The following is a 16,859-nucleotide window of genomic DNA, read 5'->3' as shown; positions in this document are numbered from 1 at the left end:
AAAACTATAGTATTGGTTGCTGATGACCTAATATACGCACATAAAAATTTCTGAACTGTAACATCAATACAGACCGTACGTTCCTACCTACTGCGATCATGCTCGAGTCTTACAGAAAATGGGTTGTGTTCTCTAAAGTTCTTCACTTTTATCTATGAATAAACATATATGAAATTTCATAGAGAATATCACTGACAACCCTTTTTCAGTTCTACACGGCGATGCCAGGAGAGTTTTCTCAGTGGTTGCGGACGAAATAATTAAAAGTATTGATGTAAAACGATAAATATAATAGAAAATGATAAATCAGTAAAAGAATAGAAAAAATGAAAACCTCTGAAAAAATGATTTATAAACACCCGTTAATTCTCAGATTCTGGTATTGCACCCGTTAATTCTCAAAACACCCGTCTATTATATAAACACCCGTTAATTAAATAAACACCCGTTAAACCATAAAGTACCGGCAATTATTTCATTTTTCATGGAATATGATGCTTTCCATATTTCTGCCCATGTCGTATCATTCGTTTCCATCTTTTCCATGTATATAGAAATTTGTTCTATCTGCCACTAGGGTCCGTTTTTTTCATCAGTATGGTGTTAACTCATTTCAAACCTTTGTAGTAAGAAAACATCTAACAGGAATTTGATTTTCAGTTTTCTTGCATTTACATTTTAAAACGACGTATTATTCATCTCACGCATGTGAAAAAAGCTTTTTAAAAATTTGCATTTTTTTGTAAACAAAAATTTTGAAAATTCACTTGTAGCTCCACCCTGGAGAGTTTTGTCTAGATTGTCTAATACGATGTTTCCTTCTCATGAACACTGTCAACCAACGTTCTCCATCCACCAATTATTCATATGCGCATGACATATTTGAGGTGTCTAGGACAGGTACTAACTGCCTACTGCCTACTGCATGCAACCTCTTTCCTCAACATCTCCCTTTTTCTGCTGCGTTGATCCTATCGGATTATTCTACAGTCTGCCTTAGCAAATACTGTTTCGTTTCTCTGTTTCTCTCAAGACCCCTATATTTTTTGCTCCGCTCATTGTCGACCAGCATGGGGAAAGAAAGAAGGAAAGGGTTTTTTGTCCTCGACCATTCTGCGTCCCTCCACCTTTGCTATTAGTTTTTTTCCTTGAGTAGAACATCGCTTCCTAGGTTCTTTTTTTTTGATTTCTGGCTTTCGAATAGAAAAAAAACTTTATCAGATTATTCTTCTATTTGATTCGAGAACAGAAGACCGTAAAAACTGTAATCGAAGCGCTTCTTTATTAGAGGCGCCCCTTAATATGTTTGAAATATTTTTTCTGGTTTTCAATCACTCTTTTTTCAAAGTTCGTGAAAAAAACAAAATATAACCTATTTTCTCGTTCAAAGTACTGCAAATTTTCTCGTGTAATTTTGTCAGAGAAAATATTTATTTGGTTGAAAACTGATAACTTAAAAGTTTTAAAAATAGCCAAAAACATGTTGAAAAATAGAAGCGCACCCTCTATTAGAGGCGCCCCTGTAATAGAGGCCTCTATTTCAGTTTTTACGCTATCAAGTGATTTTCCACCCTCCCTAGACCAGTAATCAGTTAATTGAGTGTTGAGATTGTTTTATTTTTTGAATTTTTCGACGCACTAGTTCGAGTTTAGTTCAATTCTTCAAAATTCACATTGCAGTTTTCAGAATGCCACGCCAGAGCCACCGATCAATCAAACAAGAAGCCATGCCGTGGTGGGAACAACCACTTCGTGTTCCACTCCCTGATTTGCCACCGGAAGACCCAACCCGTATGATGACAACGTCGCAATACGCCAAAATTGCGAAAAACCCCGAGAAGGTGGAACAATCGTGGGCAAATATACCGGATAATGAGAAGCAGCAACTTGCTTTTGTTATTTTGAACGAAATTTCAAATTTTCCCATTAATTTGGACAACAAAAACGGGCATGCCATGAAAAAATGTTATTCCGAAGTGGCTGTGAAAGTGTACCACAGAACTGGACGATTATTGAGCGGTAAGCTACCTACATCTCAAAATTTATATTTTTTATATTTGTTTTTCAGTCCCCGCGGTTACGAGCTGCTTCAGAAATGCAAAAGAGCAACTCCGCTCACGTCTCAAATCACTGATTCAAAAGAAAAAGCTGCCACCAGCAAAAGTGGAGGACGAACTATTGAACTGGCCATTCTATGGGATCATTCGATTCTATCGTCCATACACACAGGACTTGGAAATGAGACTGAGACGAATAGCGACAATGACACGAGATGGAGCACACATTGTCTTCGATGTAAGTGACGATGAAGGCGATAGTGTCAACCCACCAGCAGATGTCGCTCCACAAGCAAATAATAATGCCAATAACGACGTCATTGTGGACACTGCATCTACGTAAGTTTTTAATCCCTCGAAGACGTATTTTCAAAAGTTGAAGACGTCATTAGTTTTAATTTTTACAGTGCTGTAAATCTGAAACGAGTCAAGCAGGAACTAGTGTCTCGACACCGACCTTCTCGGTACTCTTTCGAGCCGATCCAAGAGCCATTGATGGATGACGTCCCATATCAATACCAAGGAACGCAATATTCGCAACAAACACGGAGCCCACCTATGCAACCAATGCTTCCCATTCAACGGATGCAACAAACGCAGGTTTCACAAGTTATGCAGTCTATGGAGCCAATGCCTATGCAGGCTACGCAGCAAATGCAGCCTATGATGTCACCACCTCAAATTCCAACAATGGGCTACGGAGACCGTGATCAGTTATATCCGAGTCCAGATGTTTATCGACGCGATTCCAGGTTATCATCGGTAAGCACTCAAAATGCAAAAATAGTTTCTTAAAACTGTTGAAAATTTTCAGAGTTCTCAGACTTCTCAGGCTTCTCAGGATGTCGCCTACAATAACCTGCAAGACGATCTCAAATTTTTCCATAGCATTGCGAACCGAGTTGCTAAGAAGGATCCAGCACGGATTGAGAAGATGCGCGAGGTTCTGTCTGCGACGATGCTCTCATTCGAATGGAAGCAGACCGAAAACTTGGGCGATTTCTTTGAGCAATTGGGGAGAACACTCAACGGCAACCGCAACGACCATTACTAATTTCTTCTAATTTTCTTCTGTGTTTTCAGCCTGCTATCAATTTTTTTATTGTGTCGCTTTCACTTTGATTCTCCACATTTTAACCATTATTTCAGTTCACCTAAATTTCTATATATTCCCCACGTTTCTAATTTTATACAGATTTCATTCACGAATCTCTTTTTTGTTGTCTTCGATCTTTGTTCATAACGAACGTGTCATTTTTTTTTTCTGTAAAAACGTTCCTATCATTTTTGTGTCCTAAAAATAATTATTGAATGAATTAATACAAATATGAAGTTTTTTTTTAGAAAACGCGAATTAAAGAATTTTATGGCTACATGATGTTCTATAGTTGTCAATAACAGAAAAATATGTGCCTTTTTCACAAAGCAAGAAGGATGTGCAAAAGTCGTTTTTTTCGAAAGAGTGTCAGTTTTATTGAGGTCGTTTAGTGCACATCTGTCAATTGCTGGCGCCGTGTGCCTGTTCGTAAGTCTGGCACAGAAGGTCAAAAAGCGATAAGGCTGAGGGCGGAGGCACGGAAGTTGGTATAAAAGCAGGTATCGGAAGAGAAATGTATTTATTTTGAGCGCTACTTGGGCTCCTCGTCTCCTTATTTTTATAAAATTCTGAAAACCTTATTTTTATTCTTGAGTTCTTGTGTCTTTGAATGGGCTGAGGTTAGTATCATCAATTTTTGAACACATACTTGTTTTTAATTAGTGATCGTTATCAAAAGGTAACGTACGGGCAATAAAGAATGCGACACTTGTAGTTTTTGGTTGAAAATGGTAAATTGTATGAGTGTAAGACGGCCTTCCTAATAATCTCAAAGTATCGATTGTTTATGAAGGATATAAATTACAAGTAGAGCTCCATTTTTGTAGTTGACAACTTTTTGTGAAGGCCCAACCAAAAAAGTTACAGGGACTCAATGCAAACAACCCGACAATCTCTCCCTTTAGCACTGTAAAAGGAGAAAAATTGCGAGAAATTACTCTGACGATTGATAACTTCTTAGGATGTTAACGTGCAAAAAAGTCGGCAACTACAAAAATAAAGCTCTACTTGTAAACAATACACTCCATGAACAATCGGTATTGTGATACATATCATCAGGTAGGCCGCCTGACACTGACCAAGTTTATTATTCTAAACTAAAAGCTACAAGTGTCGCATTTTTATAGCCAGTTCTGCATATAATCAAAAAACCAATAAAAAAAAGTTCAAAATTATATTTCATTTACAATAACAAATATTTGAGGTGGAGCTTCTACGTGACTGACAGAAAAGAAAAGTACTCATTGAAGGCACGTCGGCATTGGTCGAAGATTCTGTAATGAATATGTGAGTTTTTAATAGTTTCTTTCATATAATTATTAAAGTTTCGTAAAATAATTTTTTGTATCTGTCAATCAAAATCTATATAGCAGTTCAAAATTAGTTTTATCAAACATTTCTGAAAGTCAACTGTAATTAAAGCAAATGAGAAAGATGTTGAAGCTGCTTACGAAGAACGGATCGAATTTTTTTTGTGCTTGTATGGAGGACGAAGTGCATTTATTTTAATTGCGACTGACTGCTTGGAGAAGTTAAGAAGCCTCTATACAGCACACACTGCAAATAAGCCAAGGAGACTCAAGCGATAAAAAAGAGACATTGGGTAAGAAATTATTCAGAAAACTAATGTTTGTTATTTGTTTTTTTTTAATTGACTCCAATAAAAAGTTTGGATAAATGAGTCTAGTGAGTTGTTTTCATTATCAAGAAATACCATGAAACTTTATTTGTTCAGAAACAAAATTTGAAGTATTGATTGGACGGATGAAGAAGCTTTCTAGACGAAAAAAATGTATAACTATTGAAAATAAAATTTAGTTAATCCTGTTTCAAGAGGTTTTAGATACGGACGGCTTTTCTCGAATACAAACATTCCCTTCATTGCTTCTGCTTCTTCCTTTTATTGTTTTCTGTTGATTTCATTTGTATCCTGCTGAAACTACTCAAATTAACCATATTATTAAAGACAGTTGTGTAGGATTAAACTAAAGTCAACGGAGCTAAAGAGGAGTTTCGAAATTCTGACAGATTTGAGTGTTTTCATTTTTGTTCTTTTGAATGAATTCAAATTCATTTTTGTTTTTATTTTGAGAAGCGTCAATGTTTTGTTTGACAAAATACAGTGACTCATCATACGTAAGTCGAGCAGTTACAGCAGGATAAAAACGAAGTCAAATTCTAGAAAGAAACAGTAGAATAAGAAGAGTCACTGCTATTAATACTTAAAATCCAACTTTTTTCTCGAAATTTTGAAGTGTTGCTGCTAATATAGGTGTAGTAGTACGCCTGATCGAATAGTACTTACCAATTTTTCATATTAACTGCTGATGTTTAGAAACGGAAAAATCAAAGGGCTGTATACTTATGACACTCACTGTAATGTTTTGAAATGAAAATATACATATGACACTCACTATAATGAAAAGAAATTGTTATACATATTATTCTCATCTGTTTTTTCTTTTCTTTTCTCCTTCCCCTCTCTACCTCCAAGTAACTCCTCGCGCTACATCTACGTCTTCTCACCGTTCGTTTAATGCGGGTCCGTGGTGTAATGGTAGCACGTCGGGCTAGGAAGTCATTTCCCTAGCTGGAGGCGTTGGTTCGATTCCTTCCGGGTCCAATCATTTTTTGTTTCTGTGATATGTACAATTTTGAACTTTATAGAGATTTTAAAGACAGGATCAGATTTTTTAAAAAATGAATGTGTGGTTTGTTGTGCTCCATGATCCTGAAACTAAGTTTTCGTATTGGAAAGTCACAGATCTTGATTTTTGTAGTTGACGACTTTTTTGGTGCGGAACCTTCTGACATGGGAATGACCCGGGGTGTCCCCCCTGAAATCTTCCCATATTTTGTACACAAATAGTGTCTGACGTTACTAAGAAAAATCCAAAATTATAGCTGCGCTCTCGGAGGTTTGGTAGAGTTACACAACTTTTTTGAAAATTTTCAAAAATTTCGATGTCTCCACTTTGAGAACTCGTAACTTTTCGAGTTTTTGAGCTACCGTGAAGGTTTTAAGCTCATTCGATAGGTAATAACCCCGACTTTAAAAACTCCTTTTTGAGCACTTACCAAAAACATAACCTGTTGAGCTGCAGTTGAAAGTGTGAAAAAGTCGTCAGTGTGATGTAACGATAAATGCCGAATTTCGACAATCGGGGAACTGGGGGCTACCACCTGCGTACTCCTTACTCTGAGTTATGTCTGTATACGTGTTCAAATATAGGTCGAGCCTTTGAGTTACGGGAGTTGTTTCAGTTTTTTTTTGAAAAATTTCAACTTTTCCACGTAACCTATACGTTCAATTTTCATCAAATACTAAGAGCAATGGCGAAGTAATGAAAAAGAGGTTATAGCACAAAATTTTGCATCAACTAGTCATGAATGATGTTTTTGGTGCTGTAACTTCAATATAAACAGGACTCAATTTTTGACCACAGCACGTGTTGAAAAAACATGAAAATGGAATTTAATTGAACGGTTTCTGGGGTGTCTGGGAGGCTGGAAATTTGTGTAGGGGTAGTCAAAAACACACCGAACATGTTGCGAAAATTTCCTAAAGTTATTTGAAAAATTGAAATTTTTATGAATTTTTGTGTGAAAAGTCAATTATCGGGCATATTTTCCTAGGATGATGTTAGGGGGACTGGTGACATATTTTTTGTAAATCACTACCATAGGGGTACATATACTGTGAAAAGAGTTCGGATTGAAATAACTTTTTGCAAGTGTGCCAAGGCCCAACACAAACATTCTCACTTTTACAGATAGTGCCTCTTAAGCACATCTTACCAGCTGTAAGCCAAGCTTCTACGAGAGGGTCAGTATAAAGCTATTGGTCCAAAGCCAGTGTATTTTGATAATTATGTTTCAAATTATACAGATAATGTTTGAGGTGAGCTAAATTTTCCTGGATATTATTGAAATAATCTTATTGCTTAACCAGCCTATCTACCTTGGCTAGTACGGTTAGCATATTTAGCACGCCTGTTCGGTTTTGCCTGCTGACTTAGTTATTCTTCTTTTTCCAGAATTGTTGTGGACAGCGCCTCAGACAAACATCACTTGTCTTTTGTATTTAAGAATAATTTTCGCAAAGAACATGAGTATTACGTAGTTTTGCCGTAAGTGGAAAAGATATTGCAACGATAAATGACCATCTGTCCAACACCAATCTTGTCATTATTACTTCATTTTCTAATCTCATCATCGATCTATGTCTTTAGAAACATCTGCTGCCACTCTGACGTGTCAGACCTCTCTTTCTACACACTGTACACCTTCTATCCATTCAAATCTCTTCTTCTCCCACAACCACCTCAATTCTTATTCTCGCCTTCTTTCTGCTCAATTCGTCTCAATGCCAACTGCTCTCTCGTATCCCTCTCTCCAATGCGTTCTCGAATTTTTGGATGCTAATAAACGGTATAGTATTTTTTTAATGCGATTCACTCAATTTCTCTATTTACAGACAATATATAGTCGCTCGTACTCCTACCATCCAGCAAATCAATAATTTATTACCAATCAATTTGTCCAATCTTGAATTCACACCATATCGTCTGGCTCTAGACAGTTTGTATATCACAGTTTCTGATACAAAACTGACATGGAAGAAAAACAACGCAAGACTCGCGTGGGAGCAACGTTTTCCAGAGGGAGTAGAAAAAGATGAAATGTGGACGGAGATTACCAAGTTTTATTTGTCTGAGAGACAAAAATTTCATGTGAATCGACTTCATATTTTTTCTACCGAGTCTCGTATTGTTTTACCATCAGATGTGTCTTTGAGAGTCAATGAGATGAGAGTGGATGGTTGTTTTAGTTTTAAAAACTATTTATCCATCGTCGACCCATCCAGTTTCCCTTTAAAAAGACTTTGTACCCTGATTGATGGGGAAAGTACTTTTGACAATCCAGTGTTCAACTCTGCGGAGACACTCACATGCACATTTTCTCCTCGTACTCAATTTATACCACTGACCAAATTTGACAAGGTTCTAAGTAAGAATGTCAGAATTGATTATACTTTTTTCTGGCATGAAAAAGTTGTGGAATTGATTAAACACTGGAGAGAAGTTGGGAAAGAAATAGGAACAAATTATGTGTTCTTTAAAGATAACAAGGGAAACATAACAGATGCTCTGACAAAATTGAATGATATATTCTCTGAATTTAATAACAAGTTAGAAGGAGTTGATGAAAGGTGAGTTATAAAGTATTAAAAGGCGTTATGATAGTTTGTTCTTTTACAGATTCATCATTGATTCACCTCGTTTCTTAATCCCAATGAATTCCACGGCAGAGATTATGATGTATGGAAATGTGGCAACTGAACGTGGATTGGACCACTATGAGTTGACCGTCAAAATAACGTCAATCGACACTGACATGCAGTCTCCTGCAATAAAGAAGCCTCGATTAGCTGCAGCGTGATCTGATAAATCTGAGAAGGACCTCAATCACTGGGCAAAAACAACAGTAATAATGACGAAATGTTCATGTCTATTTGTTTTAAAATTTTATTATTGCTTCAAAATTTTTCTGAAACATTTTCTGTCCATGATACTACATATTATATCAAATTTCCTCTCTTTTATTCAATTTACTTTTCTCTGGTTTTGTCACTTTTAATTATTTTTAAATTAAAAATAAATCCAGGTGATCAAATGTTTTATGAAACGTAAATTGTATTTTATCAGTTGGTAACTGATCGCTATCTATTTTGTGAAACTAGTGGTACCTCTTTGAACTGACATACTACAAGTTTTATTGTATCCAACTTGAGTTGTTTTTAGTTTTAAAATGTTTTCTAGTTTTAAAAATCTTAAAATTTAGATTTTTTTCCCAATTTTAATAATTTATCATCTGACTGCTAGTTTTTCTTAATAGTTTCTTAACGTTTTTACCCATTCATTTCTGAAGTGTCCATTTGTCAATTTCTGGCCCACCTACTCGGCTAGTCCTGTTGCTTATCATAAACAGAATAGTAATTTTCCACGTTTTTTTTATTTTACCGTTCCAAATGTTCAATCTGTTTACTACCGTTTCTACCCTATTGAGATTTGCTTCCCTCAAATATATAGAGTAGTAAATTATCATAAGTTATTGCAAATGATGAGGTTAATGTTACCAGTACTGCTTTTGAACAAAAACAATTGCAGCATACTGGTGAATTTGCACCCATCATATTCTCTTTTAGTAGCGTATTTCTCCCTTTGCGAAAATAAACAACTACTGTCGGAGAGGAACCATTTACGTTAACCGCTGACCTGCAAATAATATTCACCTCGCGCTGTGCATATTCGATAATTTTTGCTTCCACAGTTGCTGCTATTCAGATTCAAATTCATTATTTTTTCTACTAATTTCAATTTTAGAAACTGAACCGCTTAAAAGATGGCCGACGTTCCAGAAATGAAGTACACCCCAGAGATTCGAGATATTAACATTCAACAAAGCTTGTAGTCACTGAATCAATTTTCAATCAATCTTTAAAGAAAGACGTGGGTGATTTATTCAAAATGCTAATCGTAAAAGTACTGAAGCTTAACTAAGGCAAAAATGATTATGGTTGTTCTACCTTTCAAAAGTTAGGCCCCTATATCTTCAAAGCGGCGAAGTTGTGTTCCAATAGTGGCAAAATTGCGTGGGTTGCATACTCAATGGTGAGATCCATTTTTCTCGTATTTTTTCAAACATTTTGAGTTTGAGCAGCTCTCTTTTTTGTTTTCTTGTTTCAAAATTTACTTTATACAACAATTTCCTGATACCAAAAATGCCAGTGAGACAAGACTTTTTTCATTACACTAGAAAACCAAACAAGTGTGCTAAAAATGAACAGAAAAACGTTGGAATGATGGAGGCAGTAATATGAAAGCAACCTTCAGCAAAGGAATGCTAATTCAGTGATTGGTACAAAATAGATCTGACAAATTGCTTTAAAATGTGATGCAGTTAAGGAAAGAAAAAAGAAAAGTGAAAGAACATTTTGAAGTGGAGGTAAATAATGCAAGTAAGGAGAGAAAAAAAAACATCTGCAAAATTTAACTGATGAGTTTAGACGGAATAGTTATCAGTAATGTAGACCTTCTTGACTCATCTGGAATCTTTGGAAACTGGGTTCTTCTTGTCTTCGTCGTGTCTAAAATACGGAATTTTGATTGAAAATGGTTATTTCCAGTTTGTATGTATTATTCCAGACAAGTAATCAAAATCTCAGAAAGAGGTTGTCTTTGGTCTGAGTTTTCTTTGCAACATGTTTTACTTACTTAATGTTAGCAGGAATTTCCTTTCCTTGGCTTGAATGTTCTTGTGGCTGCGAAGTCGACGGCTGATTAGCGTCTAGAACTTCTTTTGCTCTCTCCTCGTTTTCACTCTCACTCGAATCGGTTGATGCTAACCATAACTCCAGAGCCGCGTTCTGAAAGAAAAAAAATCACGATTAGTTTGAAACAAATTTCTACGTACGCCAGTATCAATGATGCGCTGACGATCTTGCGGCGGAACTGACGGCATAAGAGCATCGACGAGAACAAATATGATGTTGGAAACAAATTTGAGAAGATCTGATTCATCTCGAACGATGCCATTCATCCATCCAAGAACCAACATAGCTCGTACAAGCCAAACAGGCAACAAGTTTTCTCTGATAAATGGATTATCGAAGTAATCGATATCAAAGTCATCAGTTATTTCTTTAAAGTCGTCTGGGCTAACAAAATCATTTGGACACTTATTCAAATAGAGAAAATCCATCCATTGGTCTCCAGTGTTATAAATTTCAGGATTTTTCTTTTTCAGATCCAGAATGACTCTTAGTAATGGAATGTACAAGATATAACAGTTCTAAAAAACAATGGTTTGAAGATACAATTCTGACAGCAAACCTCTTCGGACACTGAACATCCAAAAATTGTTTCCAAAATTACTCGTTTCTTTTCTTTGTCAATACCAGTCCAGTTCACACCACAAATCAGCGTCTCATACATGTATAGAACGGCCTGTTCTCTACTAATCATTTTGGTTCCAACAGTGTTGAGAATCTTGAAATGAACGCCAGTTTGGGCAAAAGATTTGCATCCAATGATATGCACTGGATCGTCGACAAGCTGTAAATTTTCTATCAATGATTTATATTAATGAAATTAAATCATACCGTAAGTAATGATTTGTCGATGTCGTATTCACAAAGCAATTCGTGCAATCTTTCGAGTGTAATGGTACTGCGGTATGCTTTCTCAAGATGATTCAGCATCTTGAATAACTTTTCCTGCTCACCTGAAATTTTGAAATTAGGAAAAAGGACAAATGTTGACTGAATGGGGGTTGATGTTAATTGCACTTCTATCCAGGGTACTCCACCGATACTTTACAACCGATAAAAATCGGTGAAAATATTCGATGGTTTTCAGAAAAAAAATCGGTTTTCCTCCTGTGAATAATCGACTTTAATCGATTTTCTTCGATTTCGTTTGGTTTCTAGCGGGCCAGTTATAACCCCTGTGTGTAGTTATAAAAACGTGACAAACCGCCGTAGAGTTTGAACTTTTAGAAAAAACCATTCAAAATCGGTAAAAGCCGAACAAATTAAATAATAATCCTTTTTTAACCGGTTTCTTAAAGAAAATAGATTTTTACTAAATTTTGTTCGGTTTCAATCCGATTTTTGTTTGGAAAAACGGGTAGAATTTCACCGGGGAAGAAACGATTTTCACCGGTGAAAAAGAAACCGGGTTTTTATAGAATTTATATCCCGTTGAGCATTTTGCTTCTACCTATGGACAAACCTTTCGGATCTTCCAAAGGCTCTCCTTGCTGCTCTTTCAACAACGGTATCATCAAGGCGACCTCATCGGCAAACACACGAGCGACTCGATTTCTGGTTTCTCCCATTGCAAGTGCTGGAATCATTCGCATATACAGTTTCTTCTGTTGATAATTTCCTGGGATCTATAATGTTCATTGGTTTTTTATTCTGGTATTATGAAGAGCTCTTACCGTCAAAACAAGTCTCATAAAATTTTCGAGAGAAGCGAAGCCAGTCACTGATTCCTTTGTCCATTTGAAACCTGGTGTATCAGCAGTGATATGTTTAATAGCCAACATGTCATCATCGTCAAGCAAATAGTGATGAATTTTGTAGTGTTTGTGAAGATAATTTGGCAGCGCGTACGTACTTGGGAATAACATAGTGCGCGGGTACGACGCGACCCAATGCGTCTGAAATTTGAGAGGATTCGGTAAAGATTTGTCAGTCAACAAAACAAATCTTACCAACGACTGAGGAGCCTTTGGATCTTTTCTAATGCCCATAACTGGAACCTGAACCATATTCCAAACAGTGAGGTCGTGTCTCTTGGTTTTAGAATTCATTGTCGCCTAAAAATCTCAGTTACGATATCGGAAAAAAACTTTAAACAAAGAGGACAAACGAACGGTTCTTCCAAAACAATTACTCAGAACACACTGACAAGGCCAATCGATAAACAAGGTTGAAAAATAAATAAATGTGTACCTCAGATTGCAAAAACATTGAAAATTCAGTAGAGACTAACAAAAATTATTTTAAAAAAGGACAAAAAACACCAAAATACGCGTATTATTGGACCAACAGGTCGGGGGAAGAGGTCGGAGGGGGGTTTATTGAGTCAACAGTTCGCGGGGGCGCACTTGCACACCATCGCATAATACTCGTCGTCGACCCCCTGACTCCTCAAACAAGGACAATCTTCTTGGACGTAAATAAGTAATTTGGTTGACATTCTGGATTTTTTGATGATTGTAAAAATTTAGAAAAAAGATTACAGATGGCAGCAGAGTTATGATAAAAAACACAAATAAACACAAATTGTGAGAAATTGCTTTATGTAGTTTCAAGATTATTGTGTGATGGCGAGGTATCTAGCGAAAAAGCGTTCCGTTGATACAAGAGCCGCGACTGGGCGCGATGATAAAGCTCTATTTTTTATTTGAAAATAGGTTTTTTTCAATTCTATAATATTATTTCGAACGAAAAAAAGAGCTTCGCGCCTTATCACTGGAAAGGAGCGGCAACGCGCACGCAACGCTTCTCACTCGGAAAGATTTACTCGTTTGAATTGGAGGTGTTCCTCGCCATATTTATAAAGTTTTTGGGAAATTGTCATAATTATGGCCCCGAAGATTCAAAATACATTTCCCGTGTCAGTGATAAAAACGAAAAAACATTTTTCAAAAAATTGCTTGACCTCGACCAGAAAAGCTTATTTAATCAGAATCGTAACTGATACACGATTATCAGAGTCACACTATTCACAAAAGTAGAATGGTTTTTTAACTGACTGGTGTCGCCCTGAATTTGGTTTGATGTTATTTCAGGAAGTTTTTGTTTTCTCCATAATTTTTTAATGTGCTCTGCTCACGGTGATATATTTATTTAAATGAAAAGATGTCAAAAATCACAAATCAAAATCTATTGTAACAAAAATTTCAAAATGAAGAAATGCAGCAGGTAAGAAAAAATGTTAAACAACTTAAAATTAATCGACTTCATGCCCACTTTTTATTAACTCATCCAATGCTTTGATCTTTTCACATGTTTCTTCCACCTTATTTTTGTCGCCAAATAGCAGAGCATCATCTCGCTCATTGAACAGTTTTCTCGTTGCTCGCTTTCCACGGAATCTGTACGCTGCTTGTTCTTGCTCCGTGATGTACGCAGTCATCTCATCAATCTCACGGTTTTTCTTCTCAATCACTTGATCCAGTTGCTCAATGTGAGTTATTGCCTCTTGAAGTTTCAATTCGTGCTGAACCTTCAGATTTCTGTTCTCGAGCTCAAGCTTCTGACAAGACAATGCTAGTAGAGTATATTTTGATTCGAGTTGCTTTTGAAATGACAACCAGTCATTTTGTAGTCTCTGCATTTCTAACCTCATTCGAGATTCTTGAGCCTTCAATTCTGATTGTGACATTTGTCTCTCAAAATCCAATTGCTGGGTAGTGTGTGCAATTGATTTTCGAATCTCCAAAATTTCCCGTTTTAAATTGCTCTCCGAGAGACGGAGCATTTCATTTTCTCGTCTCAATATTTGGTTTTCCTTTTTCACTTTTACAATTTCGGAATCCTCCGTTGGTGTGTTTTCAGCATTGATATCCAATATTTCGAATGATTGTTGAAGTCCTAGAGACGTGTAGTTGCACTGATTGATTTGATACCTAATAAGGAAAAAAATTAGAAAACGGTGAAATATTGAGAATAATTTTACATTTATATTTGAAAAAACGTGCGCTGAGAATAAAAAAATACTGCGTAAGCTACATGAATTTGATATATTTAATGAAATCCTTTGGTAAAGGTTTCATACGTTTCAAAAAACTGGTAAAAACTTACATTTCCGTTTTATTCCGCCATTCCTCTGTAGTCATATCGCGGTTACCAGTGGGTTTTGAAAACACGAATGTGTTGAGATTGACAGGCTCCATGACTTCTTTTCTTATAATAATGTTCTGAAGGCGACGTTAATTAGTAACTAAACAGTAACTAAACAGTTGTTACACAAGATGCAAAATAATATCGATCGATAACGGGCTACTGAAGGAGAGTATGTAAAGGCCAAAGCCAAAAAGGGACAGTGCGAACAGCTGTACGACCTGCACAGACCAACTACCTACCACAAAGACTAAGGGAATAAGATGACATATGAATTCTATAACGATGTAAATAAAACTTCAAACATTTTTTATGCAACTTCTCTGGTTCGTAAGCTCTTATGAGGTTAAAAAAGATGTCGGTGATATATATATATATATATATTTATTTATTTATTTATATATATATATATATATACATATACATGTACTTTTCATATCTTCTGCTTTAAATGGGAAAAAAACTACAGAGTTTAATTGAATGAATGGAATAAAGAAACACGAGGAGAAAAAAATATTGGGATTCAGGGCTGAATCCCGAACTAAGCTGTTAAAAATATTAGGCTGATGCATAAGTTTCTTTCTTTTTTTGAGGCTGAACTTTGACTCACGGTTTCTTGGTACTGTGATTAATTATCAACTCAAACTTTTTTGCATTCTAATGTGTCGTGACACGTTAGTGGGACGGTGAGCCCATGTCACTTTTAAAGTGCGATAGGAAGAATAGGGAGCAGCAACAACAACTTTATTAACATGTCTGTGTAGAGTTCCTTAGGCGTCCAAAATCGAGGCATCTCCAACCGATTGCTTGTCATAGGCGGGCATATGTCATCCAGATTTGACCATTCCATTCGCAGGCCGTCGCCAACGAGACCCTTCCAAACCACGGTGCCGTAGGATTGACAGTCGAACGCAGAGAGCAGGGAGTAATTGAGAGACGACGACATTCTGACAATTTCCTATGCACTGAAATGTAAGGTAGATCGTTATTGTAAGGTCATCAGGTTGGGTCCAGGGTACGTTCAGAATAGAGATGATATCAGAGTGGAAGGTCACGAGTCACGTGTCTTGCAGTTGTTGAAGCTTATTTTATTCATTTCTTATGCAGATTATAGTGAATTTGCTGTGTGACTAGCGGCTCAGGAGTTATGGCTCAAGTTGCGAGATAATAACGTATTTCCGCAACATAATGACCTGTTCAGTGGCTAACAAAAAATTTTCAAATTGGTAACTAGACTATTTGGTCGGAATGTTGAAGACAAAAAGGTTGTCTTCAGACGATTGAGAGCAACGAGAAGTGATGGTTCAGCTGGGTTCAAACAGATTACAAAAATATTTGAGAGAACATTCATTCCAAACTATTTGTAAAAGATAGGGGGTAACATGAGTAAGTAAAAATATAAAAAGATTTAAACCAGAGCCATTCAATTAAATGATAAAACTTGGATTATGTGTTTGTTATGATTTTTGCGTTTTTGAGAAATTTTGTGTAGCAGACCTGGGTGAAGTCGATGTCTCTTTTCAACGCTCCCAAACAAGAATTGTTTTTTTACTAGTAATAAACAGTAAATACATTGCTATAAAATTGTGCAAAAGATCTAGTGGATTGATTCAGAAGTACGAGCTGTAGGCTTCATCAAACTTAAAATCACGTGAATTTGATGCTATCGACTTCACGCTTCCTGCGAAAAAAGGCGAAGTGATTGACGAAAGAATCGATCCATTCTTCGGAAATTTTTGTGATATGACACACTTCACAAGTTTGCTTAGCTTCTCATATTTCTTTCATAACTGCTGGAAATTGTTAGCAAATTTTAAATAAATATTTACAAATTGATGAAACTATTTGAAACAAGTAAATCAAAAGATAAAACAAGCAGTGTGGAAAGGGGGAATATCGTACATGTAAAAATTGCACTTCGATGCAACATAATCTATCTATCACAACGAAGGATCGGAGTGAATGAGAGGAGTGGACAAATCATGAACAAAATACTATACCGGTAGAAATAGAAGCGTCGGGCATGAAAATGAATAGAAAAATGTATACAGTGCGCGTCATAAGTATAGCGCCCCCCTCGATTTTCGCGTTTCTGGACTTGCTGCAATCGGCATGAGAAAATGGTTAATGCCATTCGATCCGGCGTCACAGAAAACCTATGATGAGAAGTTTTTTCGAAAATTTCAAATCATGTCCCCTGCTCTGTCACAGGTTGTCTGAAAATCAGCCGCGTCAAAAGTATAGCGCGTTTTTGGATTTTGTGGCTCCGAGCGCTGAAAATCGAATA

General features: G+C 36.4%; 4 protein-coding genes across 4 annotated transcripts; 2 read left to right on the top strand and 2 right to left on the bottom strand.

Moving 5' to 3' along the window:
* Positions 1-1,688: 1,688 nt before the first annotated feature.
* Positions 1,689-3,111, top strand: GCK72_022909 (uncharacterized protein; the record flags this gene model as incomplete). Its single annotated transcript, XM_003102902.2, has 4 exons — positions 1,689-2,019; positions 2,069-2,396; positions 2,465-2,819; positions 2,872-3,111. The coding sequence occupies 4 exons, from the start codon at positions 1,689-1,691 to the stop codon at positions 3,109-3,111; spliced, it is 1,254 nt and encodes a 417-aa protein (XP_003102950.2).
* Positions 3,112-7,519: 4,408 nt separating this feature from the next.
* On the top strand, positions 7,520-8,595 carry GCK72_022908 (uncharacterized protein; the record flags this gene model as incomplete). Its single annotated transcript, XM_003102942.2, has 3 exons — positions 7,520-7,584; positions 7,631-8,365; positions 8,415-8,595. The coding sequence occupies 3 exons, from the start codon at positions 7,520-7,522 to the stop codon at positions 8,593-8,595; spliced, it is 981 nt and encodes a 326-aa protein (XP_003102990.2).
* A 1,662-nt stretch (positions 8,596-10,257) lies between these two features.
* Positions 10,258-12,534, bottom strand: GCK72_022907 (uncharacterized protein; the record flags this gene model as incomplete). The annotated part of the gene is made up of 8 exons (XM_053735124.1): positions 10,258-10,303; positions 10,431-10,582; positions 10,630-11,007; positions 11,091-11,270; positions 11,318-11,439; positions 11,949-12,111; positions 12,160-12,381; positions 12,436-12,534. The coding sequence occupies 8 exons, from the start codon at positions 12,532-12,534 to the stop codon at positions 10,258-10,260; spliced, it is 1,362 nt and encodes a 453-aa protein (XP_053578690.1).
* A 1,145-nt stretch (positions 12,535-13,679) lies between these two features.
* On the bottom strand, positions 13,680-14,625 carry GCK72_022906 (uncharacterized protein; the record flags this gene model as incomplete). Its single annotated transcript, XM_003102885.2, has 2 exons — positions 13,680-14,358; positions 14,534-14,625. The coding sequence occupies 2 exons, from the start codon at positions 14,623-14,625 to the stop codon at positions 13,680-13,682; spliced, it is 771 nt and encodes a 256-aa protein (XP_003102933.2).
* Positions 14,626-16,859: the final 2,234 nt, after the last annotated feature.

The sequence above is a fragment of the Caenorhabditis remanei genome, chromosome X (assembly GCF_010183535.1).
Source record: "Caenorhabditis remanei strain PX506 chromosome X, whole genome shotgun sequence".
Lineage (NCBI taxonomy): Eukaryota > Metazoa > Nematoda > Chromadorea > Rhabditida > Rhabditidae > Caenorhabditis > Caenorhabditis remanei.
This window is presented reverse-complemented; position numbering and strand designations above follow the sequence as displayed.